This window comes from Carcharhinus amblyrhynchos, chromosome 35, assembly GCF_965287045.1.
Source record: "Carcharhinus amblyrhynchos chromosome 35, sCarAmb.v2.hapA, whole genome shotgun sequence".
Lineage (NCBI taxonomy): Eukaryota > Metazoa > Chordata > Chondrichthyes > Carcharhiniformes > Carcharhinidae > Carcharhinus > Carcharhinus amblyrhynchos.
This window is the reverse complement of record NC_137358.1, coordinates 15,876,185-15,897,840: the sequence shown is the minus strand read 5'-3', so window position 1 is coordinate 15,897,840 and position 21,656 is coordinate 15,876,185. Positions and strand designations below refer to the sequence as shown.

General features: G+C 49.1%; 2 protein-coding genes across 2 annotated transcripts in view; one reads left to right on the top strand and one right to left on the bottom strand.

The window, feature by feature from the left end:
• The first annotated feature begins 5,138 nt into the window (after positions 1 to 5,138).
• LOC145361712 (profilin-3-like) lies at positions 5,139 to 5,570 on the top strand. Its single transcript, XM_080217629.1, has one exon. The coding sequence runs from the start codon at positions 5,157 to 5,159 to the stop codon at positions 5,568 to 5,570; it is 414 nt and encodes a 137-aa protein (XP_080073755.1). The 5' UTR covers positions 5,139 to 5,156.
• Positions 5,571 to 10,396: 4,826 nt separating this feature from the next.
• Positions 10,397 to 21,656, bottom strand: part of LOC145361538 (uncharacterized) — a 99,240-nt gene continuing 87,980 nt past the window's right edge. The window contains exons 17-20 of the mRNA XM_080217360.1: positions 17,033 to 17,116; positions 14,135 to 14,218; positions 10,708 to 10,791; positions 10,397 to 10,486 (exon numbers count right to left, since the gene is read on the bottom strand). Coding sequence (XP_080073486.1) covers positions 10,397 to 10,486; positions 10,708 to 10,791; positions 14,135 to 14,218; positions 17,033 to 17,116 — 342 coding nt within the window. The remainder of the gene's footprint in view (positions 10,487 to 10,707; positions 10,792 to 14,134; positions 14,219 to 17,032; positions 17,117 to 21,656) is intronic.

Here is a 21,656-nt window from a genome sequence, read left to right as displayed (position 1 = left end):
CAGGGTGCTCCAGTTTCCTCCCGCAGTCCGAAAGACGTGTTGGTTAGGGTACATTCTGTGCTAAATCCTCCCTCAGTGTAACCAAACAGTGCACCAGAGTGTGGCGACTAGGGGATTTTCACAGTAACTTCATTGCAGTGTTAATGTAAGCCTACTTGTGACACTAATAAATAATTTTTAAACTTAACCCTCATTCCTCTCCTAAAAGAATCCAGATTTCACATTCTCTGCTGCTCCATAAAACTCTTAGCTCCAGGCTCTTTGTGGCAAATCTTTGCACTCAAGGTCTTTATAATGATGGATAGTGGGCTTATTCACGTAGTTTCTGTATGGTCTAGCCAAGCTTTTAAGTGCTGAGTATCATAGAATCCTGCAGTGCAGAAGGAGGCCATTCGGCCCACTGAGCTTACACCAACCACAATCCCACCCAGGCCCCATCCCCAATAACCCCACGTATTTGCCCTAGCTAGTCCCCCTGACACTGAAGGGCAATTTAGCACGGCCAATCCACCTAACCCGCACATCTTTGGACTGTGGGAGGAAACCAGAGCACCCGGAGGAAACCCACCCAGACACGGGGAGAACATGCAGACTCCGCACAAACACTGACCCCAAGCCAGGAATTGAACCCAGGTCACTGATGCTGTGAAGCAGCAGTGCTAACCACTCTGCCACCGTGCCATCCCTCACATCTCTGCTTTCCAATTCTTTAAAAATGAACTTGCCTGCTCCCTGAATTGCTACTCACAGAGATTTGGTTATCTGTACCCCACCCAGCCCCTCCCTGACCTGCTCTCTCATCTGGACCCTTCTTCTCCCAGGATTATCTGGCCTTCTTATTCTTCCCATCAAATTATACTATCTCACGCTTATCTATACTGAAATTCTCATGCCCACATGTCCGTCCTTGTCCTGCTGCAATGCGCCAGTGAAGCTCAATGCAAACTGGGGGTGCAACATCTCATCATCTGATAAGTCACACCACAGCCCTCAGGACTCAACACTGAAGTCAACAACTTTCGACTGTGACGTTTCCCCTCCATCGTGACTCCCTCCCCACTTTTGTTTTCTGTTATTCGGATTCCTCGACTCGTCCCAACAGAACCCCACCCCTACCCCACATGGTCATTATCCCCTGTTGTTCAGTGTTGCTCTCACTGAGTGCCGATCTCTCTTCCACTATTAGCACTGTGATGTGAGTGTACTTTGAAGCATTTGGTTTTAATCCATGCTCACAGCGTTATGTGATGGTGGGAGGAGGAAAAACATCTGGGCAGCTCAGGTGACAGGGATCTCAGTTTCAGTTTCAATTTGGAGCTGCAGGTTGGAGTTTTTAGTTTTAGACGGGGACAGCAAGCTAAAAACTTTCCCTCTCTCCCTGTTGTTTTGAAAATTCTGTTGGTTAGCTGAGAAAATGATCTTGTTTTCCTGAGGGGTGAACATCTGCTTTTGTTGGGGGCTGGATCAGAGTCTCTCTGGTGTTTTGGGAAGCTGTCTTGTCTTAAAATTGTTCTGAGCCGCAAGAGCACTTGACTGCAGAATTCAACTAATGGCCTCGATCCCAGTATCACGTGAGCAGTAGTCTAAGCTGTGCTGAACCTGATTACAGGGTTGTTTATGTAGCTGGTTTGATTGGGACAGCTTATTAAGGGTTATACATTATTGGGTTATTTTGTTTTTGTTTGTAATTATTAGAAGTTATTGCTAATTTTCTTACTATACATGTTAACTACATTCTTTGTTTGGTAAAAGCTTCCTAGTGGGTCATTTAAATCACACCTGAAGTGAAACCTGTCATGCTTATCCTTGCCAAGTCCAAATTGCAAAACTTACGATCCAAGCGGGCGCCATAGAACACTTTGGAGTTTCCGACCTGAACCATATCAATATATTCTGCTATCCTACCTTTGTCACTATTAACTCACTCTTTAATCCCTAACCATTAACAGTCCCTTTGTCTCAAGTCCATGACATTTTAGACTCTCCTTAACTCCACCCGATCACTGCCGCATCCACCACCCCCCTTCCATGTATATAATTCAAAGTAAAGTTTATTTATTAGTCACAAGTAGGCTTACCTTAACATTACAATGAAGTTACAGTGAAAATCCTCTAGTTGCCACACTCTGGCGCCTGTTCAGGTACACTGAGGGAGAATTTAGCATGGCCAATGCACCCGAACCAGCACACCTTTCAGACAGTTCTGAGTTTCAAGAGCAAGATTGCAGGGTTCAACTATTGGCCTTGATCCCAGTATCACACGAGCAGTGAAGTTAATTTTTATTAGTCACAAGTAACAACACAAACTGTAAAATTCCCCTCGTCACCACACTCCGGTACCTGTTCGGGTCAATGTACCTAACCAGCACGTCTTTCAGAATGTGGGAGGAAACTGGAGCAGCCGGAGGAAACCCACGCAGACATGGGGAGAACGTGCAGATTCCACACAGGCAGTGACCCAAGACCGGGAATCGAACCCAGGTCCCTGGCGCTGTGAGGCAGCAGCGCTAACCACTGTGCCAACATGCTGCCCATAGTCTATGCTGTGCTGAACCTGTTTAAAGGGCTGTTTGTGGAGGTTGGTTTGACTGGGACACCTTATATATATTCATTATGGGTTACACATTATTGTGGTTGTTCACATCACATTCCTATCCCTTTTCTGTTCTGTAGAAGGGTCAAATGGAAACAAAATATTAACTGTGTTTCTCTCTCCACAGATGCTGCCAGACCTGCTGTGTTTACCCAGCATTTTTATTTCTGAAATCCAGTTGCCATGAAACAGCGGCCTTCTTCACAAGCCTTCATTGCATGTTTGGTTCTGGATTGCTTCAGAGATTTCTAAATTGTGTAAGCTGGCGTGTAGGAATGTGATACTGAGTCCAGAGCAATTCAGCTGGCTGCTGCTCCGAACCCTGCTCTGTGCTGGATCACAGTACTGCAATACAACTGGTTTTGGGTGTAAGGATGTAGGGAACGGCCAACTTAAGTGAAAAAAGCGCAGGGTGAGGGCAAAAGATTGAATTTGAGGGTATCTGAGCCGGGGACAGCTTGCAAGAAGTCGCCTCGCTCCGATGTTATCTGTGTTTTTTTAACATATAGACAGAGTCCTCTGAGTGAGGCTTTGGCACTGATTTCGCACGGGCTCCACCTCTTTCTGATACAGACAGCCTGCCATTTGGCATTGCCACTAACAGAAAGAGCTGCTTAATCATCAGGGATAACATTGGCAGGTTCACAACCGACTTGGTGGTAAAGGGCGAACAAAACCTCTCAAAAAGTTTTATTTGTGTCACAAGTCGTCTTACATTAACGCTGCAATGAAGTGACTGTGAAATCCCCCTTGTCGCCACGTTCTGGCGCCTGTTCGGGTACACTGAAGAAGAATTTAGCACGGCCAATCCACCTAACCAGCATGTCTCTCAGGCTGTGAGAGGAAACCAGAGCACCCAGAGAAAACCCACACAGACACGGGGAGAACATGCAAACTCCACACAGACAGTGACTCAAGCTGGGAATTGAACCCGGGTCCCTGGCGCTGTGAGACACCGATGCTAACCACCGTGTCACCGTGCTGCCCCACAAGAGGAGAACTTACGGCCGGAATATTGAGTGTTTGGCAGAGGGGGCTGTCTATTTATTAAAAAAACAGACAGCATCGGAGCGAGGCGACTTCTTGCGAGCTGTCCTCAGCTTACCCTCAAATTCAATTTTTTACTCATTCTATGTTTTTAAAACTGCACTCTTTTCACTTAAGTTGGTCTTTCTGTACATTCTAGCTATGACTGCAAACCAGCTCCCATCCACTGACCCTGTCTACACTTCCCGCTGCCTTGGCAAAGCAGCCAGCATAATCAAGGACCCCACTCACCCCGGACATTCTCTCTTCCACCTTCTTCCGTTGGAAAGAAGATACAAAAGCCTGAGGTCACGCACCAACCGACTCAAGAACAGCTTCTTCCCTGCTGCCGACAGACTTTTATATTGAGCTGATCTGTCTCTAGGTGTAACTGCAGCACTATATTCTGCACCCTCTCCTTTCGTTCTCACCTATGTTTTTAGTTAATTTATTAGTGTCACAGGTAGGTTTACATTGACACTGCAATTAAGTTACTGTGAAAATCCTCCAGTATTCTACGAACAGTATGCTCTATGTCTGCAGCACACAGTGAGCGGCACGGTAGCACAGTGGGTTAGCACTGCTGCCTCACAGCGCCAGGGACCTGGGTTCAATTCCAATCTCGGATCACTGTCTGTGTGAAGTTTGCACGTTCTCCCCATGTCTGCATGGGTTTCGTCTGGGTGCTCCAGTTTCCTCCCACAGTCCGAAAAACATGCTGGTTAGGTGAATTGGGCCATGCTAAGTTTTCCCTCGGTGTGCCAAACAGGCACCGGAGTATGGCGAGTAGGGGATTTTCACAGTGACTTCATTGCAGTGTATTCTGACATTAATAAATAAAACTTCAACAAACAATACCTTTAACTGTACACTAATACATGTCTGAAAGATGTGCGGGTGAGGTGGATTGGCCATGCTAAATTGTCCCCTTAGTATCAAAGGGACTAGCTATGGGTAAATGCATGGGGATATGGGGATAGGGCCTGGATGGCATTGTGGTCGGTGCAGACTCGATGGGCCAAATGGCCTCCTTCTGTACTTTAGGTTTGTATGGATGTGACAATAATAAATGAAATTCTAAAAAAGGCAGTATATCCAAGTGTAAGTCAGGGTCTTCAGGAGAGGGAGGGAGGGAATGACGGAGGGAGGGAGGGAGTGACGGAGGGAGGGAGGGAGTGACGGAGGGAGGGAGGGAGTGACGGAGGGAGGGAGGGAGTGACGGAGAGAGGGAAGGAGGGAGTGACGGAGGGAGGAATTAAACAAGCTCCTCAACAAACACAATAAATCTTCGAACGATTGAAACATTGCTGCTTTAGAAAGACAAGCAACTCATCAGGAGAACACAGGAGGTGAACTCATAAAGAGCAATGTCACTGTGAAGTGATGGCATGGGGCATGTCATGTGTGAGGTAATGTCACTCACCGACCTCACAAAGCTCCAGGGCTGTGAGCTGCCCTCACATTAAGGAGCTGCTGTTGGTGAGACAGGACTTGCCGCGAGTTTGTGTTTGAAACCAACCTTAGATCCAAAGGGAAGATGTCAGACTGGAAGAACTACATCAACACTATCCTGAAGGATAAGAATGTGGAAGATGCTGCCGTTGTGGGCCACGCTGACAACAAGTCCGTCTGGGCTTCCAAGCCGGGCGGTATACTGGCCGCCATCTCCCCGCAGGAGGTCAGCCTGTTGATCGGACAGGACCGCAAGGCTTTCTTACAAACTGGCATCACCATCGGGGGGAAGAAATGTTCCGTCATCCGGGACAACCTCATGGTGAACAATGACGGAGTGATGGACGTGAGGATGAAGGGCGGTCAAGGCAAGAGCATCTGCATCGGCAAAACCATCAAGACCATGGTGTTCGTGATGGGCAAAAAGGGGGTTCACGGCGGAGCGCTCAACAAGAAGGTCCATGAAGTGGCCAACTACCTGAAACAGAGGGGCATCTAAAGGGAGGGATGGTCTTTTGGGAGAGTTTACAAATTGGGATTAAAATAAGTTGTTAGATATTGCCAGCTGACTCTTGTAGATTTGTACTTTTGTTAACAGAGGAGGAGGGTGCACCGTGCACAGACTCCCATCACAGGAAGAAACAAAGTGGCAGAGGAAGATGCCACAGTTAAGGAAGGTGGTGACCCCAGCAGTCACGCTTGGCTTCATCACATTTGTACCCCCCACCCCCCACCCCCCCACCACAAACCGGGCTACAGCTCTGACATCCTATTGGCTGAGAGCAGTAACATTATTACACAATAAAACCTCTTACAACAACAACCTCAACTGTCACAACTCGACAGCGAACGGGGGGAGTGAGGGGGGGAGGGGGGGGTGCTGCTGCGAACTGAGCTCTCATCGTTGAACACCCGGCGGCACAATGGTTAGCACCGCTGCCTCACAGCGCTAGGGTCCAGGGTTCGATTCCCGGCTTGGGTCACTGTCTGTGCAGAGACTGCACATTCTCCCCGTGTCTACGTGGGTTTCCTCCGGGTGCTCCGGTTTCCTCCCGCAGTGTGGAAGATATGTGGGTTAGTTTGATTGGCCGTGATAAATTGACAATGGTTTTGGGGGGGGGGGATTTGCAGGGTAAACGTGTGGGGTAATGGGGATAGGGTGGGATTATTGACAGTGCAGGCTCGATGGGCCAAATGGCCTCGTCCCGTACTGTGGGGATTCTGTGATTTTCACCTTGCATTATTGACGCTGAATTCCAGCTGCTACATTTGCAGCAATCACCTGATCAACATCTCTCGACAGCTCCCTCAGCTTTTCACAAGGATTAACCATATTTGCTAAACTAGTGGCAGGGGGATTAGTCAGGGTAAATACATGGGGTTATGGGGGTAGGGCCTGGCTGGGATTGTTGTCAGTACAGGATCGATGGGCCGAGTAACCTCTTGCTGTACTGTAGGCATTCCATGATTCCAAACCTAAAAGCAGTAACGTCAGGGGTGAGAAGGTTGAGTTATTTCGCTGGGACAGTCAGGTCCAAGTCAACAAATCGGGGATGATGCTATCCAGTGCTTGGGGACAATACCCTCCCACCACCATCCACCCCCCCACCAGTTATTTGATACAGATGAGGAGGACATGGGGTACTGCCTAGTCCTTTCACATCATCAGGGATCAGCAAGTCAAAGTAATAAACTACAAAATCTGAGTAGATATACTCACAGTCTTGGGCAATACATCAGAGACAAGTAACAGGGTTTAGGGACAGTACACAACATTGTCGACACCTCATCCGGGACTTTCTGCCCCCATCCCCACCCCCATTGCAGATTTTCCAGCAGCGGAAACAGCTTGCCATTGGCTGCCAGTGGGATTTTTCCAGTCCTGCCAAAGTCAACGGCCATTTACATTGCTCGCCAGCTGGCCCGCCAGTGAACCCACCCAGTGGGATTGCCTTGCAGTGGACCGGAAGATCCCACTGGCGAGAAACGCTGGAAAATCTTCAGTGTGGTGAAGCCACGGGAGGCCATTCAGCCCATCATTTTGGTGCTGCCTCCTTGAAGCCAATGTAGTTCTACTCACCTTCCCCTATCCTCATGGCCCTGAGGATTGCTCCCCTACAGGAAATTATCCAATGCACTTGCGGGTCATTGTACACATGAGGAACATTAGAATAGGAGCCACTATGGACATTCAGCCAGTCGAGTTTCCATTTAACAAAACCATGGTTCAACCCTTCCCATCATTTCACTAATACCCAAGCATCTGTCACTTTGTTTTCATTCATCACCTGATGAAGGAGCAGCGCTCCAAAAGCTCGTGCTACCAAACAAACATGTTGGATTTTGATCTGGTGTTGTGAGACTTCTTACTAATTTACAGAATGTTGTCTCCTTCAGCATTCAGGGTGGCACGGTGGCACAGTGGTTAGCACCGCTGCCTCACAGCGCCAGAGACCTGGGTTCGATTCCCGGTTTGAGTCACTGTCTTTATGGAGTCTGTACGTTCTTCACGGGTCTGCGTGGGTTTCGTTCGGGTGCTCTGGTTTCCTCCCACAGTCCAAAGATGTGCAGGTTAAGTGGATTGGCCATGCTAAATTGTCCCTTCGTGTCAGGGGGGCTAGCTAGGGTAAATGCAAGGAGTAATGGGGATAGGATCTGGGTGGGATTGTGGCCGGTGCAGGCTCAATGGGCTGAGTGGCCTCTTTCTGCACTGTAGAATTTTATGATAATGAAGGTTTTTGAACCTCTACAGCCACAATCAAGATTGATCAAACTTCACCCAACACAAAGATCAAGAGCGTGGAACAGAGAGATGTGGTTAGTTTGATTAGCAACGTGATTGCTGTAAATGGGTTTTGTTTATTTGACATTGGCTAATGATTGGGATTTGTTTCTTTTGGTGAAAGCTGCAAACACTGTCATGAATACATGCGTATATATCTTTTTAGTGTTGAATGTACAAACTTTGACTCAGGTAGGACTTAATCTATGATGTACTTGGAGAGAGATGGTCAGATGATACTAACGTCTCTTTGACGTTACATCACATGAGCACCACAGAAATATACATTTCTGAAGGTTTGATCTTCCTACTCCACTTGTCCATCCAAACTGGATGGTCCAATTACAATAATACACTTTATTTACTTCGGCCAATTGCATTCTACCTTCCAGCTGAATTAGGCTGGAATCCTAATTCTTCAGCACTCAGCATTCCCCTCGGGAGGTATGTGTGAATACTTCCTTACATATGGCACACACATATGCTAGAATCATAGAATCCCTACCATGCAGGACGCCATTCGGTCCATCGAGTCTGCATCAACCACAATCCCACCTAGGCCCTATTCATGTAACTCCACATATTTACCTAACACTAGGATCAATTTATCATGGCCAATCAACTTAATCCGCACATCTTTGGACTGTGGGAGGAAACTGGAGCACCCGAAGGAAACCCACACAGACACAGGGAGAACATGCAAACTCCACACAGACAGTGACCCAAGCTGGGAATCGAACCTGGATCCCAGATGCTGTGAGGCAGCAGTGCTAACCACTGTGCCACCCCAAATGTCCAACGTTCACTCATCCCCATCATCTGTCTATAACCTAAGAAGATCGGCCCCAAGTTTAGCATTAAAACACCAAAACCAAAAGGAATTTATTTGTATAGAGAATGGGGAAGATTCTGGAAAATGCTCAGGCATAAGTGAATGTAATTACACAATAAGCCCAAGAAGTGTGCTATGTCTGAGCCACCCAGTAATGATGTGGAGATGCCGGTGTTGGACTGGGGTAAACACAGTAAGAAATCTCACAACACCAGGTTAAAGTCCAACAGGTTTATTTGATAGTAAACCCAAAGCTTTCGGGGTTTGCCCCTTCATCAGGTGATTGGAGAGTTCTGGTCTCTGACAGAGCATATAACAGCACACACAGTTTACAGAATACCGATTAGAATGTGAGTCTTTACAGCTAACCTGCTATTCAAGTCTTAAAGAAGCAGACAATGTGAGTGGAGAGAGCATTAGGTTAAAGAGATGTGTATTGGCTCCAGACAGGACAGTTAGTGAGATTTTACAAACCCAGTCAAGTCGTGGGGGTAACAGATAGTGTGACATGAACCCAAGATCCTGGTTTGAGGCCGTCCTCATGTGTGCGGAACTTGGCTATCAGTCTCTGCTCAGCGACTCTGCGCTGTCGCGTGTTGTGAAGACTGCCTTGGAGAATGCTTACCCGAAGATCAGAGGCCGAATGCCCGTAACCGCTGAAGTGTTGGCCCACAGGGAGGGAACAGGCAAGACTGTTCAAGAAGTATCAAAGTGTGTCTCACTTAAATTCCAACAGGTTTATTTGGAACCATGAGTTTTCAGTGATTCCAGTGAGACCTGATGAAGGAACGGTGCTCCGAAAGCTCGTGATTCCAAATAAACCTGTTGGACTTTAACCTGGTGTTGAGAGATTTCTTATTATGCCCACCCCAGTCCAACGCCGGCATCTCCACATCCTCACTGAAATGCTATAGGACGGTATTGTCTATATAAGCACATATATAATCATTTTTGAACAAGTGTTATAGATTTAAACTGTGTTTTTGTACTTTTCCTGTGAGCTTTACCCAACAAACACTTTACCCCTTGGCATTAGGGGCAACAGGTTTAATTAGACAGACCGCATTCTTTTGCAACAATGAAGCATAGATCAGGTACCCTATTATCAGGGGCAGGAAAAAAGCTGCTACATTACCAAGGTTTTTGAAATTAGTAGAAGGATTCAGCTTCTAGCTGTAGCGAATAGCTGCAATGCAGCCTCTACTGATAACAGAGCAGAGAAGATGATTTCCATACTGTTCTCCAGACTATAGGTGTTAGCAGTGACCCTGGAACCTACTGGATTTGCAAAGTGAAGTTTGGCAATGGAGTTGGGGGGGGTGGTGGTTGACCAACAAATTCCTAATTCTGCTGGAATGTAGAATGCAATTGGCCGGAGTGTATTATTGTAATTGGACCATCCAGTTTGGATGGACAAGTGGAGTAGGAAGATCAAACCTTCAGAAATGTATATTTCTGTGGTGCTCATGTGATGTAACATCAAAGAGAAGTTAGTATCCTCTGACCATCTCTCTCCAAGTACATGATGGTCTTTAATTGCATACTGGCTTTCACAAAGTCTTTGACTGGAGTTCCCCCATCCCGCCCACCACTGGAATTTTAGTGGGGGGGTAGTGGAGAATGTGAAACCCCGTTGACAGTGGGGCAGGAATTTCCGGCTTTTAGACGAGTGCGGCGGGAGAATTCGGCCCTTTGTGTTAACTGGGTTTGGTTAAATACAAGGCTCCCCAGCGGACACCCCGAGAAAATTCCCTTTCCAGGATACGTCATCCCATTCCTCTATCGCCACTGGATCAGAAACCTGGAATATCACACCAAGCACCACTGTGGGTGCTCCAACACACAGATTACAATGATCCAAGAAGAATCAAGAAGTGTCACCTTCTCATACGCAGGGCTATCGGTAAAGGGTCATAGAATCCTACAGTGCAGAAGGAGGCCATTCAGCCCTTTGAGTCTGCACCTAATGTGAACTTGCCAGTTTCACCCAGATCCCAGGCACCACGCACATAACCATCTTACCTTAATGGGCTTCTCACTTGGAGGCACATAGGCATCTCTGTTCAGTGAGGTGGAGGAGGTTCGACTTGAGAGTCCTCGATCTATCTGTATGGGGACAGGAAGCAAATGAGTAACTTAAAGGTTTGGGTTTGGAGAGCAGCCCAATTATTTTCCCAAAAAGCAGCCAGCATAATCAAGGACCGCTCGCACCCCGGAAATTCTCTCTTCCACCTTCTTCCATCGGGAAAATGATACAAAAGTCTGAGGTCACGTACCAATCAGCTCAAGAACAGCTTCTTCCCTGCTGCCATCAGACTTTTGAATGGACCTACCTTGCATTAAGTTGATCTTTATCTACACCCTGGCTATGACTGTTACACTACATTCTGCACCCTCTCCTTTCCTTCTCTATGAACAGTATGCTTTGTCTCGACAGCGCACAAGAAACTATACTTTTCACTGTATGCTAATACATGTGACAATAATAAATCAAATCAAATTGCTTACGTTTGCACTTCGTAGCTTCCAGTGGCCATTTACAGGTCGATCCAACAGGGCAAAAGGCAAGGATGGAGAATGGGCCCCAGAAACAGTGGTCAGCACTGCCTCACAGCGCCAGGGATCCAGGTTCAATTCCGGCCTCGGGTCACGGTCTTTGTGGAGTCTGCACATTTTCCCTGTGTCTGTGTGGGTTTCCTCCAGGTGCTCGGGCTTCCTCCCACAGTTCAAAGACATGTGGGTTAGATGTATTGGGCTTAGCGTCAGGGGGACTAGCAGGGTGACATGGGGGGCTATGGGTAAAGGGTCATAGAATCATAGAACCCTACAGTGCAGAAGGAGGCCATTCGGCCCTTTGAGTCTGTACCGACCACAATCCCACCCAGGCCCTATCCCCACAACCCCCATGCATCTACCCTAGCAAGTACTCCTGACACTAAGGAGCAATTTAGCTTGGCCAATCCACCCAAACCGCACATCTTTGGACTATGGGGGGATACCGGAGCACCCAGAGGAAACCCACGCAGAGACAGGGAGAACACGCAAACTCCACACAGACTGTAATGCAAGCCAGGAATCAAACCTGCGTCCCTGGCGCTGTGAGGCAGCAGTGTTAACCACTGTGCTGCCCCAGTCGGGATGGAATTGCTGTTGGTGCAGGTTCGAAGGGCTGAGTGGCCTCCTTCTGCACTGTAGGGGTTCTACGGTGCTATGAACCCGGAAAATCTCACTGTGCGTGTGAAAACATTCTCAGCAATCATCCTAATAAAACCTGGACACAAACATTAGCAGCTCAAAGCTTAAACATGTCACACCGAGCAACAGCAGAAGCTGTTTATGGATGATATGGATGGGAGGTCCATTTTCCCGGTTTGTGTCTGAATGCTTTCGAGGAGAATGAGCGGCTGTGGCTAAAGGTATCGCTGTAACCACACCTGCACTATCCACAGGTGGGACAGTAACTCACTAAGCTCACTCCCAAGGAACCTCACATTCCTTCAAGCTCATTCACTGATATGGGGCAGCACAATGGCGCAGTGGTTAGCACCGCTGCCTCCCAGCACCAGGGACCTGGGTTAGAATCCCGGCTTGGGTCACTGTCTGTGCAGAGTCTGCACGTTCTCCCCATGTCTGTGTGGGTTTCCTCCGGCAGCTCCCGTTTCCTCCCACAGTCCCGAGTTAGGTTGATTGGCCGTGCTAAGTTGAGCCTAGTGTCAGGGAGACAAGCTAGGTAAATATGTGGAGTTCCGGGAATACGGTCTGGGTGAGATTGTGAATGGTGCAGACATGATGGGCCAAATGGCCTCCTTCTGTACCGTAGGGATTTTATGGATTCTATGTTATGATGGGGATGGCACTTCCTTCTAATTACTCTGCAAGTCACCTCGCATCCTGACTTGGACGTGCATCTGGAAGTGAAAAGGCCAATCAGAGGCCTTACAGCCTGAGACAGACAGCTGTCTGCAGTAAAGGGGAAGTCAGTGAGAGGGTGCTTCAATATGGAATCATTCTGTCACCAATCTACTAAAAACTTAAAGCAAAAACAGGGAATGTAGCCATTGTGTGTGTGTTTGTATGTGCACATATGTGCGTACATCTGTGTGTGTGTGTTCATGCATCTGTGTGCGTGTGTTTGAGTGTGTGTATGTGTATATGTGTGTCTATCTTTGTGCGTGTGTGCGGATATGTGAATGCATGTATATGTGTGTGCGTTTAAACTTTTTTTATTAATGTCACAACTCGGCTTATATTAACGCTGCAATGAAGCTACTGTGAAAATCCTCTAGTTGCCACACTCTGGCAGCTGTTCGGGTTACACTGAGGGAGAATTTAGCACGGCCAATGCACCCTAACCAGCACGTCCTTCAGACTGTGGGAGGAAATTGGAGAACCCGGAGGAAACCCACGCAGACACGGGGAGAACACGCAAACTCCACACAGACAGTGACCCAAGCCGGGAATCAAACCGCGTCCCTGGTGTTGTGAGGCTGTAGTGCTAACCACTGTCCCACTGTGTGTGTGTGTAGGTGTGTGAATCATAAGAATAGAATAGAATCCCTACATTACAGAAGGAGGCCATTCGGCCCATTGACCATAATCCCACCCAGGCCCTATCCCCATATCCCTACACATTTACCCGCTAATCCCTCTAACCTACACATCTCAGGACACTAAGGGGCAATTTTAGCATGGCCAATCAACCTAACCCGCACATCTTTGGAGTGTGGGAGGAAACTGAAGCACCCGGAGGAAACCCACGTAGACAGGGGGAGAATGTGCAAACTCCACACTGACAGTGACCCGAGCCGGGAATCGAACTCGGGTCCCTGGAGCTGTGAAGCAGCAGTGCCAACCGCTGTGCTACCGTGCCACCCCACAATATACTGTGCGTATATATGTTTGTGTGTGCAGTGTGTATATGTGTGCGCTGTGAGGCAGCAGTGCTAACCACTGTGCCGCCCTTGGTAACACATCTTGAGAAAAAGGAGTCTAGTGTTTAAGATGGAAATGAGGAGAAAGTGTTGCTAGTCTGTAGAATCCTCTTCCTTTGAAAGCAGTGGAGGGTGGGTCATTGCGTTTATTCAAAAGTAAGTTAGGTAGACAAGGAAATCCAAGGATTATTGGGGGGGGGGTGGGGGTGGGGGGTGCGGTGGTGGTGAGTGGGGCAGACAGGAAAGTGAAGCTGGGAGAATGTGCAGATTCCACACAGACAGTGACCCAACCCGGGAATCAAACCCAGGTCCCTGGTGCCGTGAGGCGGCAGTGCTAACCACTGTGTCACCCTCTGTTAAGATATGTAGGCATGAGGAGTTGTGGGACAGACTAGCCATGTTTAATTGACTGAAGCAACAGGCTGGAGGGGCTGGAAGGCCTCCTCCTGAACTAGATTCCGAATGCAGCCCAATCAATGTCACCCACCTGCCAAGGACTGATACCAAAATGCTCTTACATTATCATAGCTATCACTTCTTTGTAGGTAGATGTCTCTAATCAGGGAGTTTGAGGATGTTCTACTTGAGAATGCTCGATCTGTCTGTAATGATTCAGAAAGAAAACAAGGATTTGAAAAGTTTGGAAAACAACCCATCTAATAGGAGGCAGAGAGTTGGTATCAATGGACGCTACTCTGGTTGGCGGTTGGTGACTAGTGGAGTGCCGCAGGGATCGGTGCTGGGGCCTCAACCATTTATATAGATGATCTGGAGGAGGGGGCTGAGTGTAGGGTAACAAAATTTGCTGATGACACAAAGATGAGTGGAAAAGCAAATTGTGCGGAGGGTGTGGGAAGTCTGCAGAGGGATCTGGATAGGCTGAGCGAGTGGGCGAGGACCTGGCAGATGGAGTACAACGTTAGCAAGTGTGAGGCTATCCACTTTGGCAGAAATAATAGTAGAAGGGATTACTATTTAAAGGGCAAAAAGCTGCAGCATGCTACGGTGCAGAGGGACCTGGGGGTCCTTGTTCATGAGTCGCAAAAACCCAGTCTGCAGGTGCAGCAGGTGATCAAGAAGGCGAATGGGATGCGGACCTTCATAGCGAGGGGGATAGAATATAAAAGTAGGGAGGTCTTGCTGCAGCTGTACAGGGCACTGGTGAGGCCGCAGCTGGAGTACTGTGTGCAGTTTTGGTCGCCGCACTTGCGGAAGGATATTTTGGCCTTGGAGGGAGTACAGAGGAGGTTCACTAGGCTGATACTGGAGATGAGGGGGTTGGACTATGAAGAGTGACTAAATAGACCGGGTCTGTACTCATTGGAGTTCAGAAGGATGAGGGGGGATCTTATAGAGACGTATAAGATAATGAAGGGGATGGATAGGGTAGAGGTAGAGAGATTCTTCCCGCTCAGAAAGGACAGCAGGACTAGAGGGCACAGCCTCAAGATAAAGGGCGGCAGTTTAGATCAGAATTGAGGAGGAACTTCTTCACTCAAAGGGTAGTGAATCTCTGGAATTCTCTGCCCGTTGAAGTGGTGGAGGCTACCTCGATAAATATATTTAAGACGCGGGTAGATAGTCCCCTTGCCTACCAAAAACCTAAGGGTTATGGGGAGAAAGCGGGAAAGTGGAACTGATCCACTTCAGATCAGCCATGATCTTATTGAATGGCGGGGCAGGCTCGAGGGGCTAGATGGCCGACTCCTGCTCCTATTTCTTATGTTCTTATTTATATTTGATTCTTCCGGTAGCCCTGTATATGGCTAAGAACATTCTGACTTACTGATCCACACTGCCGATGAATGAATGAGCGATATTTCACCCGTTCCGGGGGAGCTGCCGCTTTGACGTGAAGAAGCCAGGAGTGGGTTGTATTTTTATTCTTGGGTGTGACTCATTTTTTACTCACTGCTTATTGGTTATGGGCAGAAACGGTGAACGACATGGGTGAAAATGCCTGGGTGCAGTGCCAGGGAGTCCCCCCGCAGTATGGCACAGGGCCGGGGAATCATCATCGGATTGGCCAATCGCGATAGACACCGCAGGCCAGCGGCACAAACCCAACCAATCAGAAGCAGCCCCAACAGGGCAAAGAGTGAGCAGCTTCCAAACAGTGGCCGGGGAGTTCCATTCCGCACAAGATCACTCTGAGGTCCAGACACAAACCGAGACACTGCTGCAAGGGTTCAGCGTCTGGGAGATTCGCATCCAGATTCCAAAATGCAGTGACAGAACCGTAGAATCCCTACAGTGCAGAAGGCAGCCATTAGGCCCATCGAGCCTGCATCGATCACAATCCCATCCAGATCCTATCCCCGTAACCCCATTTACCCTAGTTAGTCCCCCTGACACTAAGGGGCAATCTAGCGTGGACAATCGACCTAACCTGCACATCTTTGGATTGTGGGAGGAAACCGGAGCATCCAGAGGAAACCCACACAGACACAGGGAGAACGTGCAGACTCCACACAGACAGTGATCCAAGCTGGGAATCGAACCCAGGTGCCTGGCGCTGTGAGGCAGCAGTGCTAACCACTGTGCCACCAAAAGAAAGAGCCAAACGGTGAAACTAAGGCTCAATAGTGCAGCACAGCAGCAGGGTTAGCACTACTGCCTCTCAGCGCCAGCGTCCCAGGTTCGATTCCTGGCTTGGGTCACTACGCGGAGCCTACACGTTCTCCCCGTGTCTGCGTGGGTTTCCTCCGGGTGCTCCGGTTTCCTCCCACAGTCCGACAGACGTGTCAGTTAGTTGATTGGCCATGCCAAAACGCTCCTTAGTGTCAGGAGGACTAGCTAGGGTAAATATGTGGGGGTGGGCCTGGGTGGGATTGTTGTCGATGGGCCAAATGGCCTCTCTCTGCACTGCGGGGATTCTAAAACCGACTCGTAACAAATAAGCAGATGATTTTCCACTGACTGAATGACAGTGCAAACACTTTTAAAGATCCACTGGCTGCTAATTTGATTCATAGATTGGAATCATAGAATCCCTGCAGTGCAGAAGGAGGCCATTCGGCCCATGGAGTCTGTACAGGTTCTCTGAAGGAACATCTTACCCCAGCCCTCTTCCCCCACCCTATCCTCGTGACCCTGCGCATTTACCACGGCTAATCCATCTGAACCTGGGTCCCTGACACTGTGAGGCCGTGGTGCTAACCACCGTGCTGCACTATTGAGCTTGCTTTCACCCTTTGGTTCTTTCACCACATTTTGGAGCCTGAACGCAGATCTCCCAGGCGCTGAACCCTGCAGCAACGTCTCAGTTTGAAGCTAAAGATCTTGTCGATATTCCCCAAGTGAACTGGAAATAAGAACTGGCGTTGGAATAAACGGCCCGCTGGTTCACTACGAGCGTCTTTCACCTCGCCAGTGTCACCCACACCCCTAAGGACTGATACAAAAACACCCCGTACCACACTGTGCTTGTCGCTCGTTTGCAGGTAGACGACTCTGTTCAGTGAGTTTGAGCTGGTTCTGTTTGAGAAAGCTCTGCCGATCTGCAACGAAACAGGAAGCAAAGGTGTTTTAGAGGCGGAAAGTGGTGGAAGTGTTCAGCAGGTCGGGCAGCGTCCCTGGAGAGGGAGACGGAGTTAGTGTTCCAGGTGGATGGCGTTCCGTCAGAACGAGGGGGTGAAAGATTGGCAACATTCAGTAGGGGTCTGGACAGAGTAGGGAAGGGGGTGGGCAGGGTCTGCGTTGGAGGGGCAAGGGGAGGTCAGGACAGGGAGATCTCCCCACCCTCTCCCCACTTTGATATGTTTTGTCAAAGCGTGGCAACTACAGCAATGCACCAAGGTCCCACCCACTGCGAACACCATCACCAATACTCGGACTTTCAACACCCAGTAGGGTGGGGGAGGTAATTTCGGGGAGGTGATGGCTAGTGGTGCTATGGCTAGACTATTAATCCAGCTCATGCTCTGGGGACCTGGGTTCAAATCCCGCCACGGCAGATGGTGGAATTTGAATTCAATAAAAAAAAGTATCTGGAATTAAGAATCTACTGATGACCATGAAACCATTATCGGAAAAAATCCATCTGAATCACAAGAATCATAGAATAGAAATCACAGAATCTCTACAGTGCAGAAGGAGGCCGTTCAGCCCATCAAGTCTGTCCTGACCACAATCCCACCCAGGCCCTATTTCCGTAGCCCTATGCATTTACCCTTGCTAGTCCCTCTGACACGAAGAGGCAATTTAGCATGGCCAATCCACTTAACCCGCACATCTTTGAACTCCTGGAGGAAATCCATGCAGACACAAGGAGAATGTGCAAACTCCACATAGACAGTGACCCGAGGCCAGAATCGAACCCAGGTCCCTGGCGCTGTGAGGCAGCTGCGCTAACCACTGTGCCACCGTGCTGCCCCCAGTGTCCTTTAGGGAAGGAAATTTGCCGTCCTTACCTGGGTCTGGCTCCAGAGTCACAGCAATGTGGCTGACTCTCAACTGTCTAGACAACTAGGGCTGGGCAATAAATGAAGTAAAAAGTCTGACAGTCAGGTGACCTGACGAAGGGGCTAACCCGAAAGCTTGCGAGTATATTATCAAATAAATAGGTTGGACTAAAACCTGGTGTTGTCAGACTTTTTACTGTGTTTACGCCAGTCCAACGCCGGCATACCCACATCAATAAATGAAGGCCAGCTGGCAACGCCCGGGAATGAATTTTTAAAAAGTTTGGAGATTCAGGACCTGGTTTAGCCAGCCCACCGCAATACAAAATGATAATGGCCTGGGAGGGTGGTCTATCCCAAGAATGGACATGTAGGGCAACCAATGGAGAGACGGGATAGAGGTCACGTGCTGGAATCTCCAGGAATGGAGCCAGCCAGAGTTAGCAACTTTAGTGGCAACTGATTGGGGCAGCACAGTGGCACTATGGGCAGCATGGTAGCACAGTGGTTGGCACCGCTGCCTCACAGCGCCAGGGACCTGGGTTCAATTCCTGGCTGGGGTCACTGTCTGTGCAGAGTCTGCATGTTCTCCCTGTATCTGTGTGGGTTTCCTTCGGGTGCTCTGGTTGCGACCCACAGGCCAGGTTAGGTGCATTGGTCATGCTTAATTCTCCCTCACTGTACCCAAACAGGCGCCAGAGTGTGGCAACTAGGGGATTTTCACAGTACCTTCATTGCAGCGTTAATATAAGCCTGTTTGTGACACTAATAAATAAACTTAAACTTTAGGTTAATAAATAGGTTGGCCTATTGGAATATGAACTCCCCGGTTAAGGAGTCAATTGATGGGCCAATCAGGGAGTCTTTTCCTTGTATTTAACCAGGAGTGTCAGTTCCTCTGGCACTCCCAAAGGTACTGTTGACTGACAGCACTCTGTGTACTGCTGTTGGAATTGTAAATAAAGGCATTCTGGTAAAGGGATTTCTACCTCCGAAGACTTATAATAGCTGCGACGCCCCCCTGAGAATCTGTACTGAAACATAGAATTCCACTCAATCAGACATTTTGCCAGCTGTAGCTCAGAGGGGGAGAATGGATGGGACCAATCGGAGTCAAGCTGCCTGTTCAAATTTTCAAACAATGCTTGGCAGTTAACTGTCAGTCACTGGTGCATTCTCCAAGGCAAAGCCTCTACCAATCAGAGCACTTGCCAATAATTCAGCACCCTCTTCTCATGTAGTATAAAGTTGTTTCCCCTGACATTGCTATTCTAGTGATTGGCGTGATGAGTGCAAGACAAAAAGCTTCAACAAGATGCCTTTTTTCAGCAATACTGTAAATGTCTCTCTCTCTCCCTCTTCCCCCTCTCCCTCCCCACTTCTCTTCTGCCTCTCATATTCTCTCTCTCCCTGCCCCCTCTCTTTCTGTCCCTCTCTCTCTCTTCCCCCCAATTCCCACCCCCCCCAACCTCTCTTTGCCTCCTTACTGTCTGAAGGTTGCGAAGTTTGACCCACGCTCTGAGATAGTTGCAGGGAAAGATAAGGAGGCAGGTCCCGAGATTACACCATCCTCCTGTTTGGGAGAGGGAGGAGAGAGACAAAAGTTATCACTGTTTTCCTTCAAAAGGTTTTCCCTCAAGGGTAGGTTAGCTATATGGTTAGAAAATAGTGCTGAACAACGCCAACCAGGAGGATGGTGTAATCTCGGGACCTGCCTCCTTATCATTCCCCGCAATTATCTCATAGTGTGGGTCAAACTTAGCAATAAGGCAGCAGACAGAAAGAGGGGGAGGGAGAGAGAGAGAGAGAGAGAGAGAGAGAGAGGGAGAGAAAGAGACGGGGGCAGCGAGAGAGAGAGAGTGTGAGAGGCAGAAGAAGGAGGGAGGCAAAGGGGGAAGAGGGAGAGAGAGAGAGGGAGGGAGAGAGAGAGAGGGAGGGAGAGAGAGAGGGAGGGAGAGAGAGAGGGAGGGAGAGGAAGAGGAAGGGAGAGATAGAGGGAGGGAGAGGAAGAGGGAGGGAGAGGAAGAGGGAGGGAGAGGAAGAGGGAGGGAGAGGAAGAGGGAGGGAGAGGAAGAGGGAGGGAGAGGAAGAGGGAGGGAGAGGAAGAGGGAGGGAGAGGAAGAGGGAGGGAGAGGAAGAGGGAGGGAGAGAAAGAGGGAGGGAGAGAAAGAGGGAGGGAGAGAAAGAGGGAGGGAGAGAAAGAGGGAGGGAGAGAAAGAGGGAGGGAGAGAAAGAGGGAGGGAGAGAAAGAGGGAGGGAGAGAGAGAAAGAGGGAGGGAGAGAGAGAAAGAGGGAGGGAGAGAGAGAAAGAGGGAGGGAGAGAAAGAGGGAGGGAGAGAAAGAGGGAGGGAGAGAAAGAGGGAGGGAGAGAAAGAGGGAGGGAGAGAAAGAGGGAGGGGAAAGGGGAGAAGGAGGGGGAAGTGGTGTGGGGAGACTCAGAGAGAGAGAGAGAGAGAAAACAAGAGAGAGACGGGAGGGAGGAGTGAGAGTGGGAGGGAGAGACAATTTTAAAGAGAGAGCAGAGAAAGAGAGAGATGGGATGGGGAGAGAGCAGAGAAAGGGGGGGAGGTGGGGAGAGGCAAAGAGAGGGAGAGAGAGTAAAGGAGAGAGAGAGGATAAGAGAGGTAGAAGGGGAGGGGGAAGAGGGAGAGAGAGAGGGAGGGAGAGAGAGAGAGGGAGGAGAGAGAGAGGGGGAAGGAAGGGGAAGAGAGAGAGAGAAGTGGAAGAGAGAAGGGGAAGGAGAGAGGCAGAGAGAGAGAACAAGAGACAGCGGCGAGGGAGAAGTGAGAGTGGGAGGGAGAGACAATGGTAAAGAGAGAGCAGAGAGATGGGAAGAGGGGGAAGAGGAGGGAGAGAAGCAGCGAGAGGGACAGAAGGAGAGGGAGGGAGGGGGGAGAGACACAGAGAGAGGGAGGGAGGGAGGGGTGAGAGAGGGAGGGGTGAGAGAGGGACGGGGAGCAAGAGAGGGAGTCAGAGACAGTGATTAAGAGAGAGCAAGAGGAGAGCAAGAAAGGGAGATAGAGGGGAAGTGGGAAAGGAGGGAGGGGGAGAGGGAGAGGCAATGAGAAAGAGGGAGAGTGAGAAAATACTTCCCTTGCTCTGCACACTGAGTCTGACGATGACAGTCCAGAAAAATAAATCTCCCTCCAAGATGATGGAATGCATCGATTTCCCTAGGGGCAGGTTTTATATAGTGCTCCCAGAACCAGGCCTCACGGGATGGAGCCACACGCCAAGGGCTGTGGGTCATTCTGACCCCAAACTCCTGCCTGCGTCACACAATGTCCCTCAGTGGCAGTACATTCACTTTATTCTTTCCTGAGACGGGGCTGTCACTGGATGAGCCAGGATTTGTTGTCCATCCCTAACTGCCCTTGGCTGGTGAGGCCATTTCAGAATCAACTGTGGGATTGGAGTCATACATTGGCCAGGCCAGGTGAGGTCGACAGATTTCCTTCCCTAAAGTGGTACCAGTAATCCAGATGTGTTTTTACAACAATCGATGGTCACCATTACTGAGACTAACTTTTAATTCAGATTTCAATTTCACCAGCTGTGGTGGGATTTGAACTCGTGTCCCTAGAACATCAGCCTGGGCCCTCTGGATTATTAGCTCAGTGACATTACCACTGGACAA